The 16,832-nt window shown below is 41.5% G+C and overlaps 1 protein-coding gene across 2 annotated transcripts in view; it reads right to left on the bottom strand.

Annotated features, from left to right (window-relative positions):
* Window positions 1-13,775, bottom strand: part of RPP30 (ribonuclease P/MRP subunit p30) — a 52,037-nt gene extending 38,262 nt beyond the window's left edge. The window contains exons 1-4 of one of the 2 annotated variants that reach the window (XM_077454211.1): window positions 13,622-13,775; window positions 7,788-7,870; window positions 5,802-5,857; window positions 2,670-2,726 (exon numbers count right to left, since the gene is read on the bottom strand). In XM_077454211.1, the coding sequence (XP_077310337.1) occupies window positions 2,670-2,726; window positions 5,802-5,857; window positions 7,788-7,869 (195 nt within the window). In that variant the 5' untranslated portion in view covers window position 7,870; window positions 13,622-13,775. The remainder of the gene's footprint in view (window positions 1-2,669; window positions 2,727-5,801; window positions 5,858-7,787; window positions 7,871-13,621) is intronic. The other variant, XM_077454210.1, reaches the window with a different exon arrangement.
* Window positions 13,776-16,832: the final 3,057 nt, after the last annotated feature.

Below are 16,832 nucleotides of genomic sequence, written 5' to 3'. Positions count from 1 at the left end.
GAGCAGAATACATTTTATTTTTTGGGTTAACAAATGCTTTAACTCAAACTGCTTGTCTCAACAATTGCTGCCTTATACAATTCTCACCTACCTGGTTACAGCAGACAGCCTGCCAAGTGATATCCATAAGAAATTAGGTGTACAGTAGTTACAAGTAAAAAGCCAGTAACTGCCAATAGTGTGATGGACAACATTACCTCTAATTTTTAAAGATTACACAAAGAGGAATAGACCTGCTTAAATAATTCCAGATGCAGAAAATTGTTGGTAGAAATTATTTTGGGGATACTGCAAAGCAAAGGAGGCCAAAAAATATAATTCTAAAGAAACACTAACAGAGGCCAAAGTTGCAAGAAGTGAAATTTGGAAGGAAGACCAAGGCATTTACATAATTATCATTCACAAACAACTTAAAAAAATAAAAACTATAGAGATGATTATACTGAAACATATTTGGTTGAGGGGTGCTCACATAAATAAGTCTCCCAGCTCTGCATAAAAATGCAATGGGATTGCAATCTGAGGTGCCGATAGTCCAAGACTGGCCACAGACAGGACAACAAAAACAGGCAATCCACTGATTTTGAACACTTGCAATTACTGGCCATACAATACCGCAGTACTGTAATATTGCAAGAGAGCCTCAACCAAAGACAGTTTGCTTATTTTTTTTGAGAAAATAGTTTAGAGAAACAAGACATGTTTCCATGTTAATATACAAAATATTTCTTGTTTTTAGCCTTGACATTTAAATACAACTGCCATGCCAAGAGCCTTTAAAAAAAAAGGAGCTCCAGGAAATCTCTCTGGAAAGGACATCAGGAAGCATTTGTAATTACACTTACTACTATGCCGTCCCTTCTGAGTTACAGCTCTTTAAAAAAATAAAATAAATCACTATGTCCAAGTGGAGTAAGGCATCTTTCACATGGGGCGGATTTAGTTCTGATCAGCAGGGGATCAGTGCTGTGTGGTGTGTTGCAGTGCTATTTATTTAGAATGGCACCTAAACTTACATACCTTGAATTGTGGTGCACTGCATTTGCTTGGAAAAAAAAAAAAAAAAGTGCATGTCTGTTTTTTTTATGTTGCCATGCATAGGTAGCCAATGCTCGGTGAAATGGCTCCTCTCCACCTAAATATGAGACCTGGAGTGTTTTTTTAAATTGATTAATCTCCCAATGGGAGAACCACAGGCATTATATTTCATGTTCAGGTGATGCAGTTCAGTAGAGACCAGAAAAGCAGTGCCTGTCAATTCACAAATCAATTATATTAGATGAGTAGGAATGGTTTCACCTTTAATAAGATTAATGGTGAACTCCAGTCAGAAATAAAGGGCACACATTACTGCAAATCTGTATTCATTATTACATTTTTAAATGTATTGTTTAAATTTAAGCAGTGTAGGGCAGGCCATAGATTATGCAAAGAAAATTGCATAATTGCTTGCTTCCCCCATTTACACAGTCAGTGTTGATGGGAGAATCCCTCTCACAGCACTATTGTGTTCTGCCAGCGGGGAGTCTCCACTGCCAACAGAACACAATGATTAGAGTTGCTGGCTATACTGTAGCTAGTGGCACTAATTGTTCAGGAAAAAACACAACAGGCTGGTTGTGCACAAGTTGATCGTTTGTGAACATCCAGGGTGCCCATACATGAATCAAACTTTGGCTGGTCCCTTCGGACAATGCCAATTTTCGATCCATGTATGGCTGGCTTAAGTACCTGCATGTGACTTGGAATCAGTCTCTTGCACTTTCTACAACAAAGCTGCATGGAAAAGGAAGAAGCAGCTCAACTAGCCAAGCAATTCATGTGATGACAAGAAGTATGCTGATAGGAAGAGAAACTAGAGTGACATAGAGACTAAATCATCAACATGCTGCTTCTTCTCCCTACAGTGTCCACCTACAGCAGGGATATGCAATTAGCGGACCTCCAGCTGTTGCAGAACTACAATTCCCATGAGGCATAGCAAGACTCTTAGAGCCACAAGCATGTCAGCCAGAGGCAGAGGCATGATGGGACTTGTAGTTTAGCAACAGCTGGAGGTCCACTAATTGCATATCAATGACCTACAGGCTGAGGCAGGTACACAACAGCCTGGGGTTAAAGGAAGTGGGTTGAATGATATTGGCAGTCATTCAACTTGGAAGACTGAGGACATCTTGTGGAGGGATAGAGGGGGAAAAAAAAAAAAAAAAGTACTGTGGGAGAAATCCCAGAAATAAGGCGATTACTGTAGCAAAAAATGCTTATTTATTTTCTATTTTAAAGGACAATTTTATTTCCATTTGTATCTTTGCTGGAGCTCTGCTAATATACTGAATACTTTTTTTTATAGTTTTATAGTTTATATAGTCTTTTGTACATTTATACTAAGCACTTACCCCGACTTGTTCAAGCCCCGACTTAGTTGGGGTAGGCGGAACACTTTGCTGGGGGTGGGTCAGCCAGACACTTGACCTTTGACCTCTGGGGACACGCCTCCTGACCTTTGGGGGAGGTCCATATTCTAATCCCTGAGCCCTAACCTTGTTCTTCTAGGGGAAATCCTAACCCTAACCCTAACCCCTAACCCCCTAACCATTTATAATTGTAATTCATAATACACATTATTAAGCTTCTATAGTAATCATTATTTTAAACCACCATTTCATTACCTGCACAATAGGGGGCGATGGAAATAAATCTGCAGGACATAGGGGTTTCCCAATTTCCTATGAAAAAATACAATCTTTCATTCAAAGCAGAAAACATTAGTAAGATCTATCGCTTGATGAAATACAGCCATTTTTAAAAAGGGCAACATACTAAGTACCACTCTCTGGATTATTTAAACGTTATTAGAATTTTAAAGCTGCTTCTCCACAGCACAGTGAGCTTTGTCAACATAGTGTGGAAGTGTATTACTGGCAGGCTCAAATAAAAATAAAAGAAATAAGCTTACGAAAAAAAAACATCATAAATGCAGACACTACATTAAGAACATATACAATATACATAACATTTTTGTTTTTGTGTTTAGATATAGTGGGATCGAGGGAGTTTCTCAACCGTTTTTCAGTTTCTGCATCCTACAAAAGTGTGCAAAATCTCTAAGCACCCCAGTCTAAAATGTAAAAAATGTAAATCAATTAATTAATAGAAAAAAACTTAGAGCACCTTTGCGTCTTATAATGCTGGAGGCCGGTCCACCCGCATCATGCTAATTGAGGGCATACTGAGTCTTATACTCAAGGCATACCAGATGAGAAACACTGGATTAGTGGATGGGGTGGGGGTACATCAAAGAGAAGAGTGACAGTCTCTTTAAAAAGCAGGGCTTCAAAGTGATAGCTTTTTGCAGTAAACTGGAAAAATATTGCCCCAGACTATTGCATGATACATTCTTTTCAAGTGACCCTACAGTAGGAATTAATGTGGCTAGAGAAATGTACCTACAAAAGAACAAATACTCACCACATCTGTTGCCGAATGATGCTCTGTTGTTATTAAGAATTGCTTTTCCAAGTTAGCAGGAGAGGTAGTGGTTATATTTCTCTTGATGCATTCGGGGGTTTTTTTTGTGTTTTTTCATGTAAATAACCCCTTACTTTTTCCCCATCATAAATAGGTGAATGTTTAGAACCTCTGTCAGTATTGAAATCTATTTGTGAAGTTATTTTTACTAACTTGCTTCTCTGTTTGACAAACACCACCTAGACAGGTTATAAGGGTAATCTTCCCCCCAGTGGCGACACAGATGCCAATAAAAACTTACCACACATTGGCAATTAATTTTTTTGACACTTATCAATTATACAGGGAGTAGAGGGAGATGACAGTAGTATTAACGTTTTTGGGTTGGAGCTGGGGTGTCTACACACGCTTTGATGCAAGAAAGGGCGTTTTGACATTACATTATCATCATTCCAAGGTGCGAAGCTGATGAAAATAGGTTGGCCTTTGCAAAAGAAGATTCTGGCTTTATAGTGCCACATAATGATCTGAAGAATTAGCTTAGTCTATCTATAGTTGGTTGTCGGTGAAGGCCGCTTGGAACGCCAGCAGCCCCAGTGCCGGGATAGGCACTTTTTAATGTAAGGGGCCATTTGGCTAAACCTATTTTATCTTTTATAAATAAAAAACAGTATTACGCTATGGATGTTTGTTGCTCTTTCCTTATATCCTGCCTGTGCTTATAAGGAGGAAGGTTCCCATACATCCCCCATGTCCTACCTATGTGAACAGGCACTATCCTGCATAAGCGCGGTTTGACTATCTTTTTAACTAAAGAATTCAAATTGATCTGGTAAGCAGATTACATATCCATTCACTTTTGGGTGTCGTTTCTCTAAATCTATGGTGAAGGCATCACTCAGTGCTGAGGCAAGCGCCCCCACATATGTTTTATACTTCCTGTGAATAAACTATATATCCCACAATTCCTGGTTCTCTCTGTCTGTTCCTGTTGCAGTAAATAGATCAGACTCAAACATGAGCAGGCAGAGCATTCAAAGACACAGACTTCACTGACGCAGCTGCAAGATGTTTTCTTGGATACAGAAGCATTCCCAAATTTGTGATGCGACACAGAGTAACTCACACAAATTGGACTGTGTGTGACCTGGAACTGAAAATTGTGTTGTCCTGTTGAATAGGAACAAGCTAGGTGAATACATGGACATAGGGCATCAATCAGCCGTGACACTACAAACTGCAGCAACAACATGTGAGTCCATCATTACAAGGTATGGCCAACAGAACAGGGAATAAAACTACACTAATACCTACAAACATTTGAAACAATATATAGTGTAAAGTGTACAATATATATTAAAGCTTAACTAACTGGATGACACCAAATGACCAATTTAAAATGTTGAGTAGATATCACGGTCTACTCTGTTATACTTCGCTGGGCTATGCACACCACAGCTCATGCATGAAATGCACCCTGTAGTTCAATAAACAATTGCCATGTTTTTTTCCCCCCCATTTTGAAATACTATTCTTTTCACCCTTTTCTATAGCTTCGTGCTGCTCATCTCCAACCACTGTCTGTCTACTTGCACTTACTCAAGTGGTTGCTGCATGATTTTGCTCAGGTTGGGCCTTCCAATATTGACAATAGTGGAACATGCATGTGCATTGAATACTAGCACTGACATCTACTATATATAATCTCTGCCAGAAGCGCATATGACAGGGTAACAGCGCAAAAGAGTAGTTAGACAGGGACAAGGCTTTGTCACACCACAACAAGGGCAAGGACTATAATGGCAGGATTACCAGATATTATTTTAAAGAAAGTTGTAGAGTTTAAAGAATTGAAAACTACATGTGAATTGCACGTTAATGATTATATGAGGGGCTGGTGATTGGCTTAATATCTACTTTAACAGCCACTGTTATCTAGAATTTAAAGCTCCACAATCTGCCATGCAGGGAGGCCCTATTCTTATAGTAGGTATTCCCTGCACTGGATTGGCTAAATGCTCTTTACTTGCCTTATTTCTCACTCTGGCAGGCTTCTACGCCATGTTAATGGTCCACTGAAGCAGCTTTACTTCGCTGCTCCACCAGTCACAGGTTTTATGGCATCATTGCGCACAAAAACAGCAGTCCTGCACTGTGCATGAAGCAGGCTAGGGCCCACCCATGACAGGGAGAGAGGAGGAGAGCCCTGGCTGCAGAGGGACCAAGGTGATTATAATGTATTCCTCTAGAATTAACAAGCATTTAACCCCTAGGATGGGGAGGTTTAGCATATTAAGTATATGCACATAGAAATAAACTGATCTAAAACTTACCATTTTCTTCTTTTCAAATGCAGCTACATGATTGATAGCAACAGAAGAGTAGCCAACTACATAGGGGAAATATAAATCATTACTCTGCTTGGAAATGCAGTAAATAACATTAAATTAGAAAGCAATTACTTGAATTGCTTCCTGGTGTTTAAACGAACAACACAAAGCAGCAACTTCTATAGGTTTTAGAAGTCAGCAAGGAAGTCTATGGGGTACAGACCACAAAACAAAGTCTAGGGACATCAGATTGGACAAAGACTATTACCATATATTGCATTTACCTCTCTGTATGTAATATATCACCATGTGAAAAAAAAAAATACTTCTAACATTACTCTAAATACAAACCCAATTCCAAAAAGATGAAATTGGGGTTGTAAAATAGTAAATTTGAATGTGTAACAGTATAAAAAAATAAAATTATAAGTGTGTGTGTGTGTATATATGTGTGTGTGTGTGTGTTAAGAACATAGTGTTGACTAAATAATCGTATAAATGTAAGTGACAAAATAAAAAATAAACACTATCTGGCTGCTGCACATTGATTTAATTTCTTCTATGTTTGAACTATATAAAACGGTTTTAATGATTTAAGAATTAAAAGCATCATCCTTAAGCAATAAAACGATTTTATTCTAATATGCTGTGAGCAGTAGAAGGCACACAGTAGTAAAAAGATGTGAACATGTAAAAAGTTGTGAAAAATTAAAAGAAATTAAAAAAGGAAAAAGTTGCAAAAAAAAATAAAAAAATAAAAAAGGACTTTTGATTAAATTTTAGGGCAGATAATGTATCTTTAAAGCAGAATTCCACCCAAAAATGGATCTTCCGCTTTGAGGCAAGGTGACCCCCTGACATGCCACATTTGGCATGTCATTTTTTGAAGGGGGCGGGGGAGGGGGGTGGAAACCATCTTTTTTTAGAGGATTCGAGCTCCCACTTCCTCTGGGGCACCGTGGCGCTGGACGTAAGTTCACCTCTTCCACCTCCCTCTCGGCAAACATCTGCGTATGCTCAGTGCCTGCCTGGCTGTGAAGCCAGAGCTGGGCGCCCATAGTGACAATGCCGGTGCCCCAGAGAGAAGGGAGAGACTAGCGGGACTTCGTTCCCCCACATCACTGAACCCTGGGACAGGTAAGTGTCAGCAGCCGCTGACTTAAAATTTTTTTTTTTTTAGTCGGAACTCCGCTTTAAGTTCACATATCCATAACATCACTGGACACCGCACTTATTTCCAGAAGGGTCTGTTTGTACAGTTGCACAGCAAAACCTACAACAATAAAAAGACACCGGGGCAAGTTTACAGTCTGAAGTTTGTCATAAATGTTATTTTATTCTACAAACCCATTTAGTTTTACCAAAAAGTACAAAACTTGAAGGCCTACCTAAGTCATCTATTGGACATGTATTCAATCAGGCAGGTCTTTGCACTACATAGTTGTCTGGAGATCTAAAGCACATTGTATCATCTACAGTCATCTTCAAAGGGTGTAATGTGTGGCCAAAATAAAGTAGTTGTAGACTCATGTTTTTTTATCTTCATGCATTCTATGCATGAAGATAAAAAAAACTTCTATGTACAGCAGTCCCCCCAAGCCCAACCTAATACTTACCAGAGCCCCATCTTTATCCAGCGATGTGCACGAGAGCAACGGATCTCCCGAGTCTCTTCCTCCTCATTGGTTGAGACAGCAGTGGGAGCCAATGTGAGCTAATGAGGAGAGAGCATGGGCGGGGTGAGCTGTGCTCAGTGTGTGAATGGACACAGAGCAGCGGCTCAGGAGCAAGCCTGTTCGGATGCCCCCAGAGCAAGCTGCTTGCTATGGGGGGGCACTCAACAGGAAGGAGTGGCAAGGGGTTCCGGCAGGGGACCTGAGAAGAGGAGGATTGGGGCTACACTGCACAGAGTAGGTAAGTAGGACGTGCTATTTTTTTTTTATATCTGCCTTTAATATCACTTTAAACAAGTGTAACTGAGATACTTACGATGTGCTGCCATCTCAATAATACTTTGTAGCTTCTTTACATCTGTGCAGTTCATAATATTGAGATCCATAAAGGTGGCCATTCTGAAATAAGGAATATATATATGAAAAATAAATAATCAAACAATGAACAGGTTTTTTTCAATTACAAACTGATTTTCTACACAACGTCAACAGTATCAGAGCCTAAAGTAGACCTAAAACAGAAGGGTTAGTATAGTAATATCATCTAGACCATTGATGGCGAACCTTGGCACCCCAGATGTTTTGGAACTACATTTCCCATGGTGCTCCTGCACTCTGCAGTGTAGTGGAGCATCATGGGAAATGTAGTTCCAAAACATCTGGGGTGCCAAGGTTCCCCATCACTGATCTAGACAATCACAAAATTGATTGCATTGAACTAAGGATTGTTCAGTTGTCTCTACTAAGGACATAATGCTTTCAGTGTACATGTTAACCACTTCATGACCAGGCCATTTTTTTTTTTGCCGACTTCAATGCTTTAACTGACAATCATGTGATGCTGTACCTAAATAAAATTGATGTCCTTTTTCTTCCACAAATAGAGCTTTCTTTTGAGGGTATTTGATCACCTATGCGATTTTTAGTTTTTACACTATAAACATAAAAAGGCTGACAATTTTGAAGAAAAAAAAAATAAATTTATATTCTGCTAAAAAACACATCCAATAATAAAATAAATTATGTTTTTCATCAATTTAGGCCAAAATGTATTATGCTACATATTTTTAGTAAACAAAAGCCCAATAAGCATATATTGATTGGTTCGCGCAAAAGTTAGTGTCTACAAACTATGTGATAGATTTATGGAATTTTTATTTTTTTACTAGTGATCACTAATAATTCAGTAAAACTTTCAGTGACTTATAGCAGGACTGAGAGATTGTGGCGGAAAAATCAGACACTAAGTGACACTTTTTGGGGACCAGTGACACTACAGTGATCAGTGCTAAAAAATATGCACTGTCACTGTACTAATGACACAAAGGGAAGGGGTTACCATCAAAGGCGAGCAAAGGGTGAAATGTGTTCCTTGTGAGTTCTTGGTTACTGTGGGGGAGGTGTTTTTACTGTGGAAATGCAGAGATCAGTGTTCCTGCTTAGCAGAAACACAGGATCTCTACCTTCCCTAATGACGGAACGGTGATCTGCCTTGTTAACATAGGCAGACCACTGTTCTGCCTCTCTCAGGAAAGATTGGCAGCGGGTCGCTGCTGGTGCGTGCTCCAGACCCAGAAGCGCAAAATCACGTACCTTTATCTCATTTTGTACAGGAGAGCCGCCATATATGTACTGTATACGGTCAGCTAGCGGTTAAATTGGTTATAAACCTCAGATATGGAATAGTGTGTAGCACTAAGGCTCCATTCACATCTCGGCATTCCAGAACCGTGGGAGTGATGCGCTTGCGATGTCATTACCTCTGACGCACTAATCTCGGTATGATTTTGGCACGATAGATCGCAACGCTGTGACCAAAAAGAAGCTCCTGCTCCTTTTTACCATGATTGCAGTGTGATTAGTCATGCTGCAAAATTTCACCGCCCATGTTTGCTGCAATTCTGGAATCATGGGCAATGCGATTCTGGTACAACCAGGTATAAATGGAGCCTAAGGCCGCGTACACACGGGCGGATTGTCTGCCCAACTTAGTCCGCTGAAACGTGTTTCAGCGGACAATCCGCTCGTGTGGGTTTCAGCTGACTTTTTCAGCGGACAGTCTGACGGACTTAGTCTTTCGGAATTTCCGTAATTTTGTCCGTACAAACTTGGTTTCAGCGGACAGTCCGCTCGTGAGTAGGCAAGTTGGACGGACTAAGTATGGCGCATGCTCAGAAAGGATTTACACGGCGAAAGGTTGCATTGCAGTGTATTGGACGTCGTATTTCTAGTCCCGTCGTACGTGCTGTACACGTCATCGCGCAAGCTTTCAGCGGACTGTCTGTTCGTCGTGTGTGGTCAAGTCCGTTCATTTAAAAGTTGGACGGACTGTCTGTCGGATTGTCTGACGAACTTAGTTGGGCAGACAATCCGCCCGTGTGTACGCGGCCTAAGTGTAATTCTGCCTGCTGCTTCATTCCTCTGCTATTAGCATGAGTCACTTGTGACAAGGTAACAGGGGAGGGATCTCCAGCCCACAGCCTCAGCTCTGTTCTTGTGTGAAGAGGGGTTTGTCCCTTCCCTCCAATCAGCTGTCAGAGCTTTCCTCACTTAGCTCTGCAGAGTGTAACTTCAGCTGTCCATCTCCTTTTTTCTGACTGCTCAGACAAGCTTGATTAATTGTGGGCTTTGAACAGATGTAAAGAAGATAATACTGCAGATAAGCAGGTACAACTTATACAGGAGGATTTGTTTCATCTCTGTGTATCACCTGAGGCCAGTCACTTCACTAGGTATATTTAAGGGTTTACAGCCAATTTAAATAAAATGTCAAGCGTTGGAAGATAAAGTGCCAGTTGTGCCATTATCCAGCTCTGGTTTATAACTAAGGGAGTAATAGCACATAGGAACCAATCAAAAAATGCATCGAGGAATATGACTGTTACAGGTAACTTGTCCAGCTATCCTAAAGCAACCACACTTTGCTTGATAACATGACATATTGGAGAGATTATTTGATGTCCTTTAAGTTTTACTATGGCAGGTTGGCTCCACTGAGCAAAATCACATTATATTACATGATCTCGCAAGGCTTGCAAAGCAGGCGTGTGTGCCTGCCATGAGTCCAGCCGCGGGTGCCCCTATCATCTCACGGAGAGGAAGAACGGGGAAATGCTAATATAAACAAGCATCTCCCCGTTTTGCCTAATGACAGTACACTGATCGCAGCTCCCTGTAATCAGGAGCAGTGATCAGTGTTGTGTCACAGTTAGCCCATCCCCCCTACAGTTAGAATCACTCCCTAGGACACACTTAATCCCTGCAGCGCTCCCTCCTGGTTAACCACTGCAGAGCCCCCTCCTGGTAAACCCCTTCACTGCCAGTGACATTTTTACAGTAATCGATGCATTTTTTTTAGCATTGATTGCTGTATTAATGCCAATGGTCCCAAAAATGTGTCCGCCATAATATCAGTCACGATAAAAATAAAAAAAATAAAATGATTGCCGCCAATACTAGTAAAAAATAAAAAAATAATCAATAAAAATATCATAAAACTCCTATTAGACGCTATAACTTTTGCGCAAACCAATCAAATGCTTATTGCGATTTTTTTTACCAAAAATATGTAGATGAATAAGTATCAGCCTAAACTGAGGGAAAAGTTTTGGGGATATTTATTATAGCAAAAAGTAAAAAGTAATGCGTTTTTTTTTTTTTTAAATTGATGCTATTTTTTTTGTTTATAGCACAAAAATGAAAACCGCAGGGGTGATCAAATACCAAATACCACCAAAAGAAAACTATTTGCGGGAAAAAAAGGACATCAATTTTGTTTGGGAGCCACGTCACGCGACGCGCAATTGTCAGTTAAAGCGTTGCAGTGCCGGATTTCAAAAAGTGTTCTGGTCAGGAAGGGGGTAAATTCTTCTGGGGCAGAAGTGTCCCTGATCACAGCCCCATCTGTTATAAGATCATGCTGTACTGCACCGGTGACAGTATGAATGCTCTAGGTCAGTGATGGTGAACCTTGGCACCCAGATGTTTTGGAACTACATTTCCCATGATGCTCAACTACACTGCAGAGTGCCAGAGCATCATGGGAAATGTAGTTCCAAAACATCTGGGGTGCCAAGGTTCGCCATCACTGCTCTAGGTCATGGGTGCTTAACCTGTGGCCCTCCAGCTGTTGTGGAACTACAAGTTCCTTGTTCCTATGCTTGTAACTGTAAGCCTTGCAATGTCTCATTGGACTTGTATCTCTGCAACAGCTGAAAGACCACAGGTTGAGCACCCATGTTCTTGGTAGTTCATCGAGCTTCCCGTCACATTGTAATTGCTTGCCTTTATTGGAGATATGGGCAGACAGCTATACAGCCCACCTACAGAACTACTGACCGTGGGTGCAATGCTTTACAGGTCCCAAAAGTGCATTTATTATTTTTTTCATAAACGTAAGTTTATCCTTTAAGGATACTACAGCCAGGAAGTTGTTGTTATGACCATTATGAATTTTCCTTGAAAGTCTTGGAGACCTCTGGGTTAGCTGAAGAATGTAACATGCTGAGAACTTACAGTGTCCATCAAAGAGGACCTCCCCCTGATAAACTGTCCATACTAAATAAATGTATTTAACTTCTTCCCGTCCGACGGCTTCAGCGTGGGCCTAAATTGGCCGGAGGGCGTCCATGCACGTCCCCCCGTGCATATGTTGCCTGCATGCCCCCTGCGGGGTGTGGGCAGCACACTCTGAACAGCGAGTCAAAGAGCCAAATGTCCACTTTTGGGTGAAGAGCCACTCCCCCTCCTGCCCAGGCCAATTTCCAGTGCTGTCACACTTTGAATGACAATTGCGCAGTCATGCCATACTGTACCCAAATGAAATGTTTATCATTTTTTCCACACAAATAGAGCTTTCTTTTTGTGGTATTTAATCACTGCAGTTTTTTTTTTTGCTAAACAAACGAAAAAAAGATCACATATTTTGAAAAGAAAAAAAAAAAACATTTTGCATAGTTTGTTATAAAATTTTGCAAACTGGTAATTTTTCTCCTTCACTGATCTGCGCCGATATGTGGCACTGAAGGACACTGATTGGCAGCACTGGTGGGACTGATTATCATGTCCCTTTAACACAAGCTATTTATTGTCTCTCTTTTTCCCTGTTTGCAGCCAGGGGTCTCAAACTGGCGGCCCTCCAGCTGTTGCAAAACTACAAATCCCGTCATGCCTCTGCCTGTGGGAGTCATGCTTGTAACAGTCAGCCTTGCAATGCCTCATGGGAATTGTAGTTTCGCAACAGCTGGATGGGGCCACCAGTTTGAGACCCCTTTACACGGTCAGCGTGAGGAAAGAAAAGCAGATAACCGGCTTGTGTTCATTGGACACAGCTGATTACGTGGTAAAGGGCCACTGTGATTGGCCTTTTATCCTGATCTGTGATCGGCTGAGTGCGAAAAACCCAGGGATCACAGAATGCACCGTAGGGGACGTGCGAGCAGTGTGATCATGGGAGGGCACCCAAGTGTCACAAATTAAGCCTGTGTTGTAGCCATCTTTTAAATATAGTGTGGGCAGGAGAAGGGCTTAAGAAAGCCAGGAACATGCTTCTTGGTGTAATACATTGCCCCTTTCCACCGGGGTTCTGCATTCCATATAGAAGGGAACGCCGTCTGCTCATGCACACTGGTCTCTAGAACGCCACATTTACATGCATACAGAATCTAGTGTTGTAAACATCTAAACGCAGCACTATAGGAATCAATAGGACTGAACACACAGCTACGGCTACAGATGGAATGTGTGCCACATTTAGGGCATTTATAAAACAAAAGCTTTGTTGTGGTACATATCTACTGATTTTATGTATGTACATGTAAATAAACTGTACAAGAGGCACGTGTTTAAGCACTAAAAACATGTAAATGGAAGTCCCCTGCCTGCATATGGTAGTGAGTGACCCCCTTGTCGCATCAGGTCCTAGGGAGCCACAGCGTACAGCCAACCACGTGCAGTCTTTCAGCCAATGAGAGCCCAGTCATCCTACAGTATTACCCCAGGAAGCTCCTCCCCACCTACAGGTTTACACACTTCCTTCTCACTACACTCCATGACGCTCCCTCCCCGCCATTCCTCCTCAGTAGCAGCCCCTAAATATCTCCCGTGTAGCGCCTCTCCACCGCCCGCACACACACACACATATATATATACCTGGTGTACACTGACTCCCATGTGTTACTAGCCCAGTCCAGCTCTGTGCCGCCTCCTTCTAGAATCTAACCAATCACCACGCAAAGGTAGACATCCGGGCTTCATCAAGCCTCATAGCTTTCCCTGGGCGGATGAGAGGAAGAGCGCTGTATCGATAACTAAGGGAAAGCTGCTTTTGGCCCGGCCATAGGGGGCGGTGTTGTAGTGTGCAGCAGGCGGAACACGTGGTTGATCAGCTGTCGGATTGCAGTGTGGATGACAGTCCGTGTTCCCTGGGTTCCTGATTGCTGACATAGAAATGAATGGGTTGCCCTTTGTATGGAGCTGTATGTGCAGATTTAACATCCCTGTGATGGGAGTGCATGCATGCCCCATGTATTAGAAGCTCTAAACCCCGAAAATGCACACAATTAGATGTAAAGCATGCGATGATGACATCAAATGCAGCAAAGAAGCATAGATGAGCACACTCACACTGTACACTATTGTATGCAGTGCACTGTATTAAAGTTTTTTTTACCCACTTGCCTACTGGGCACTTTCAACCCCTTCCTGCCCAGGCCAATTTTCAGCCTTCAGCTCTGTCACACTTTGATTGGCTAGTGTGCGGTCATGCAACACTATCCATATAAAAGTTTTATCTTTTTTTTTCCACACAGATAAAGCTTTCTTTTGGTGGTATTTAAGACCAGCCGCTGTGATTATATTGCGGCAGGTTGGCTCTCCTGGACGAATCACCATAGCTGTACATCAGCCACTAGGGGAACGCACACGACGCCAGAGCCGATGCACGCAATCGGTGGCCGCAATGTTTACCGGACACCTTGGATCGATCCACAGAGCCAGAACAGAGATCTGTCAATGTAATAAGACAAATCCCTGTTCTGTCAGGGGAGTAGAGAGAGAGAGATTTGCTGTTCCTAGTGATTAGAAACATCGATCTCTCTCCTCCTCCAGTCAGTCCCATCCCCCCACTGTTACAAACACCTCCCAGGGAACACATTTAACCCTTTGATCACCCCCCAGTGTAAACCCCTCCTCCCCTTCCTTTTTTCCTCTCCCCCCACCTTTTCCTCCTCCTGCTACTTTTTCCCCTCCCCCTCTTTTCCCCCTCCCCGTTTTTTCCCCCTTTTTTCCCCTTCTTTCCCAGTTCCCTCCCTTTTTCCCCCCTCCCTCCCCTTTTTCTGTCTACTACCCCGTTGCCGTCCTCTGTCCTCCTCCCTTCCCTCCTTGTCTCCGCCCCCCCATTCTCCTACTCTCTCCTGCGCCCTCTGATTGTTCTCCCCTTTTTTCCCCTTTTCCCTCCTCGTTTCCCCATTTTTCCATTCCCTTTTCCCATCCCCCCTTCTCCTTTCTCCCCCTCCCTTCCCCCCCCCCTCATTTTCTCCATTCTAGCTCTTTGCCCTCCCCTTCCTTTGCTGGTATGTTCACTGATCGGTGTTTGGGCCACCGAGTTAAACCCACTGTGTAAACTTTTATCTATACATTATTTCCATATTATAATTTTTTTTTAAACAAAGAGTAATTCTCCTGTCTGCATCCTGTTTCCACAGTGGGGTTGAGCTGATCTCCTTATATAATCAATAATAAAAAATCCATGTCTGCTGTAATTTGATATTCTTGATGATTTTGTGCTCTGTTTTCTTGTATGATTTATTTAAATGCAGTATTTATCTTATAGATCATCCTCCTGATGAAGCGGTCCCGCCGCGAAACTAGTTGAGGAAACCCTGTGCACCCCTCTTCTTTTGAAACCCTCTCTGGGTTAACCCTTTAGGAACTCATGAATTGTGGTGTACATACTAGTGTATTTTAATGTTTGATTATTGTTTGTAATTGTGTTTTTTTTTGTGTCTCTATTAAATGATATAAATTTTATTAGTTTGTCCTTTGTTGATTATCAAGTACCAGTATAGTCCAATTTATGGTCCTGTTGGCTATTAGTGCCTGAGGGTTAGTGTGAGCGACTGCCCTGTCATGTTTATACCAACAAATTCTTTTATATTACTAGTAAAAAATAATAATATTTTAAAAAGCCATAAATCTATCCCCTATTTTGTGCAAACCAATCAATATACGCTAATTGCGTGTTTTTTTTTTTTGCGCAAACCAATCAATATACACTTATTAAGATTTTTTTTTTAACCAAAAATATGTAGACGTATACATATAGGCCTAAACTGATGAAGAAATTAGTTTATTTAAACATCTTTTTGGATATTTATTATAGCAAAAATTAAAATAATAATATATATATATATATATATATATATATATATATATATATATATATATATATATATATATATTTATTTATTTATTTTTCCAAAATTGTTGCTCTTTTTTTTTGTTTTTAGCACAAAAAATAAAAACGGCAGAGGTGAGAAAATACCACCAAAAGAAAGCTCTATTTGTGGGGAAAAAAGGACATACATTTTGTTTGGGTACATCGTCGCACAACTGCGTAATTGTCAGTTAAAGTGACGCAGTGCCGTATTGCAACAAATGGTCTGGTCATTAAGGGGCAAATCCTTCCGGTCCTTAAATGGTTAGTCATCACAGTTTTTTTTAATATTTTGCTAAATGAAAAAAAGACACAAAAGTTTGAAAAAAAGCCCAAAAACATTTTACATAGTTGGTTATAACATTTTGCAAACAGTTCGTTTTTCTCCCTCACTGATGTGCGCTGATGAGGAGGCACTGGTGGGCACTGATAGGTGACACTGATGAGGAGGCACTATTGGGCACTGATAGACAGCACTGATGGGTGACACTGATGAGGAAGCACTGGTGGACACTGATAGGCAGCACTGATAGGTGACACTGATGAGGAAGCACTGGTGGGCACTGATAGGCAGCACTGATAGGTGACACTGATGTGGAGGCACTGGTGGGCACTGATAAGCAGCACTGAAAAGTGACGCTGATGAGGAGGCACTGGTGGACACTGATAGGCAGCACTGAAAAGTGATGCTGATGAGGAGGCACTGGTGGACACTGATAGGCAGCACTGAAAAGTGATGCTGATGAGGAGGCACTGGTGGGCACTGATAGGTGACACTGATGAAGAAGCACTGGTGGGCACTGTTAGCACTGCACTGATAATCAGTATAGATGTCCCTTTAACACAAGCCAGTTATCGGCTCTCAGCATGAGTAAAGAAAAGTGGATAACCGGCTTGTGTTCATTGGACACAGCTAACATGGTAAAG

This window comes from Lithobates pipiens, unplaced genomic scaffold, assembly GCF_037356315.1.
Source record: "Lithobates pipiens isolate NorthernLeopardFrog02 unplaced genomic scaffold, aLitPip1_a1.2 Scaffold_25, whole genome shotgun sequence".
Classification (NCBI taxonomy): domain Eukaryota; kingdom Metazoa; phylum Chordata; class Amphibia; order Anura; family Ranidae; genus Lithobates; species Lithobates pipiens.
This window is presented reverse-complemented; position numbering and strand designations above follow the sequence as displayed.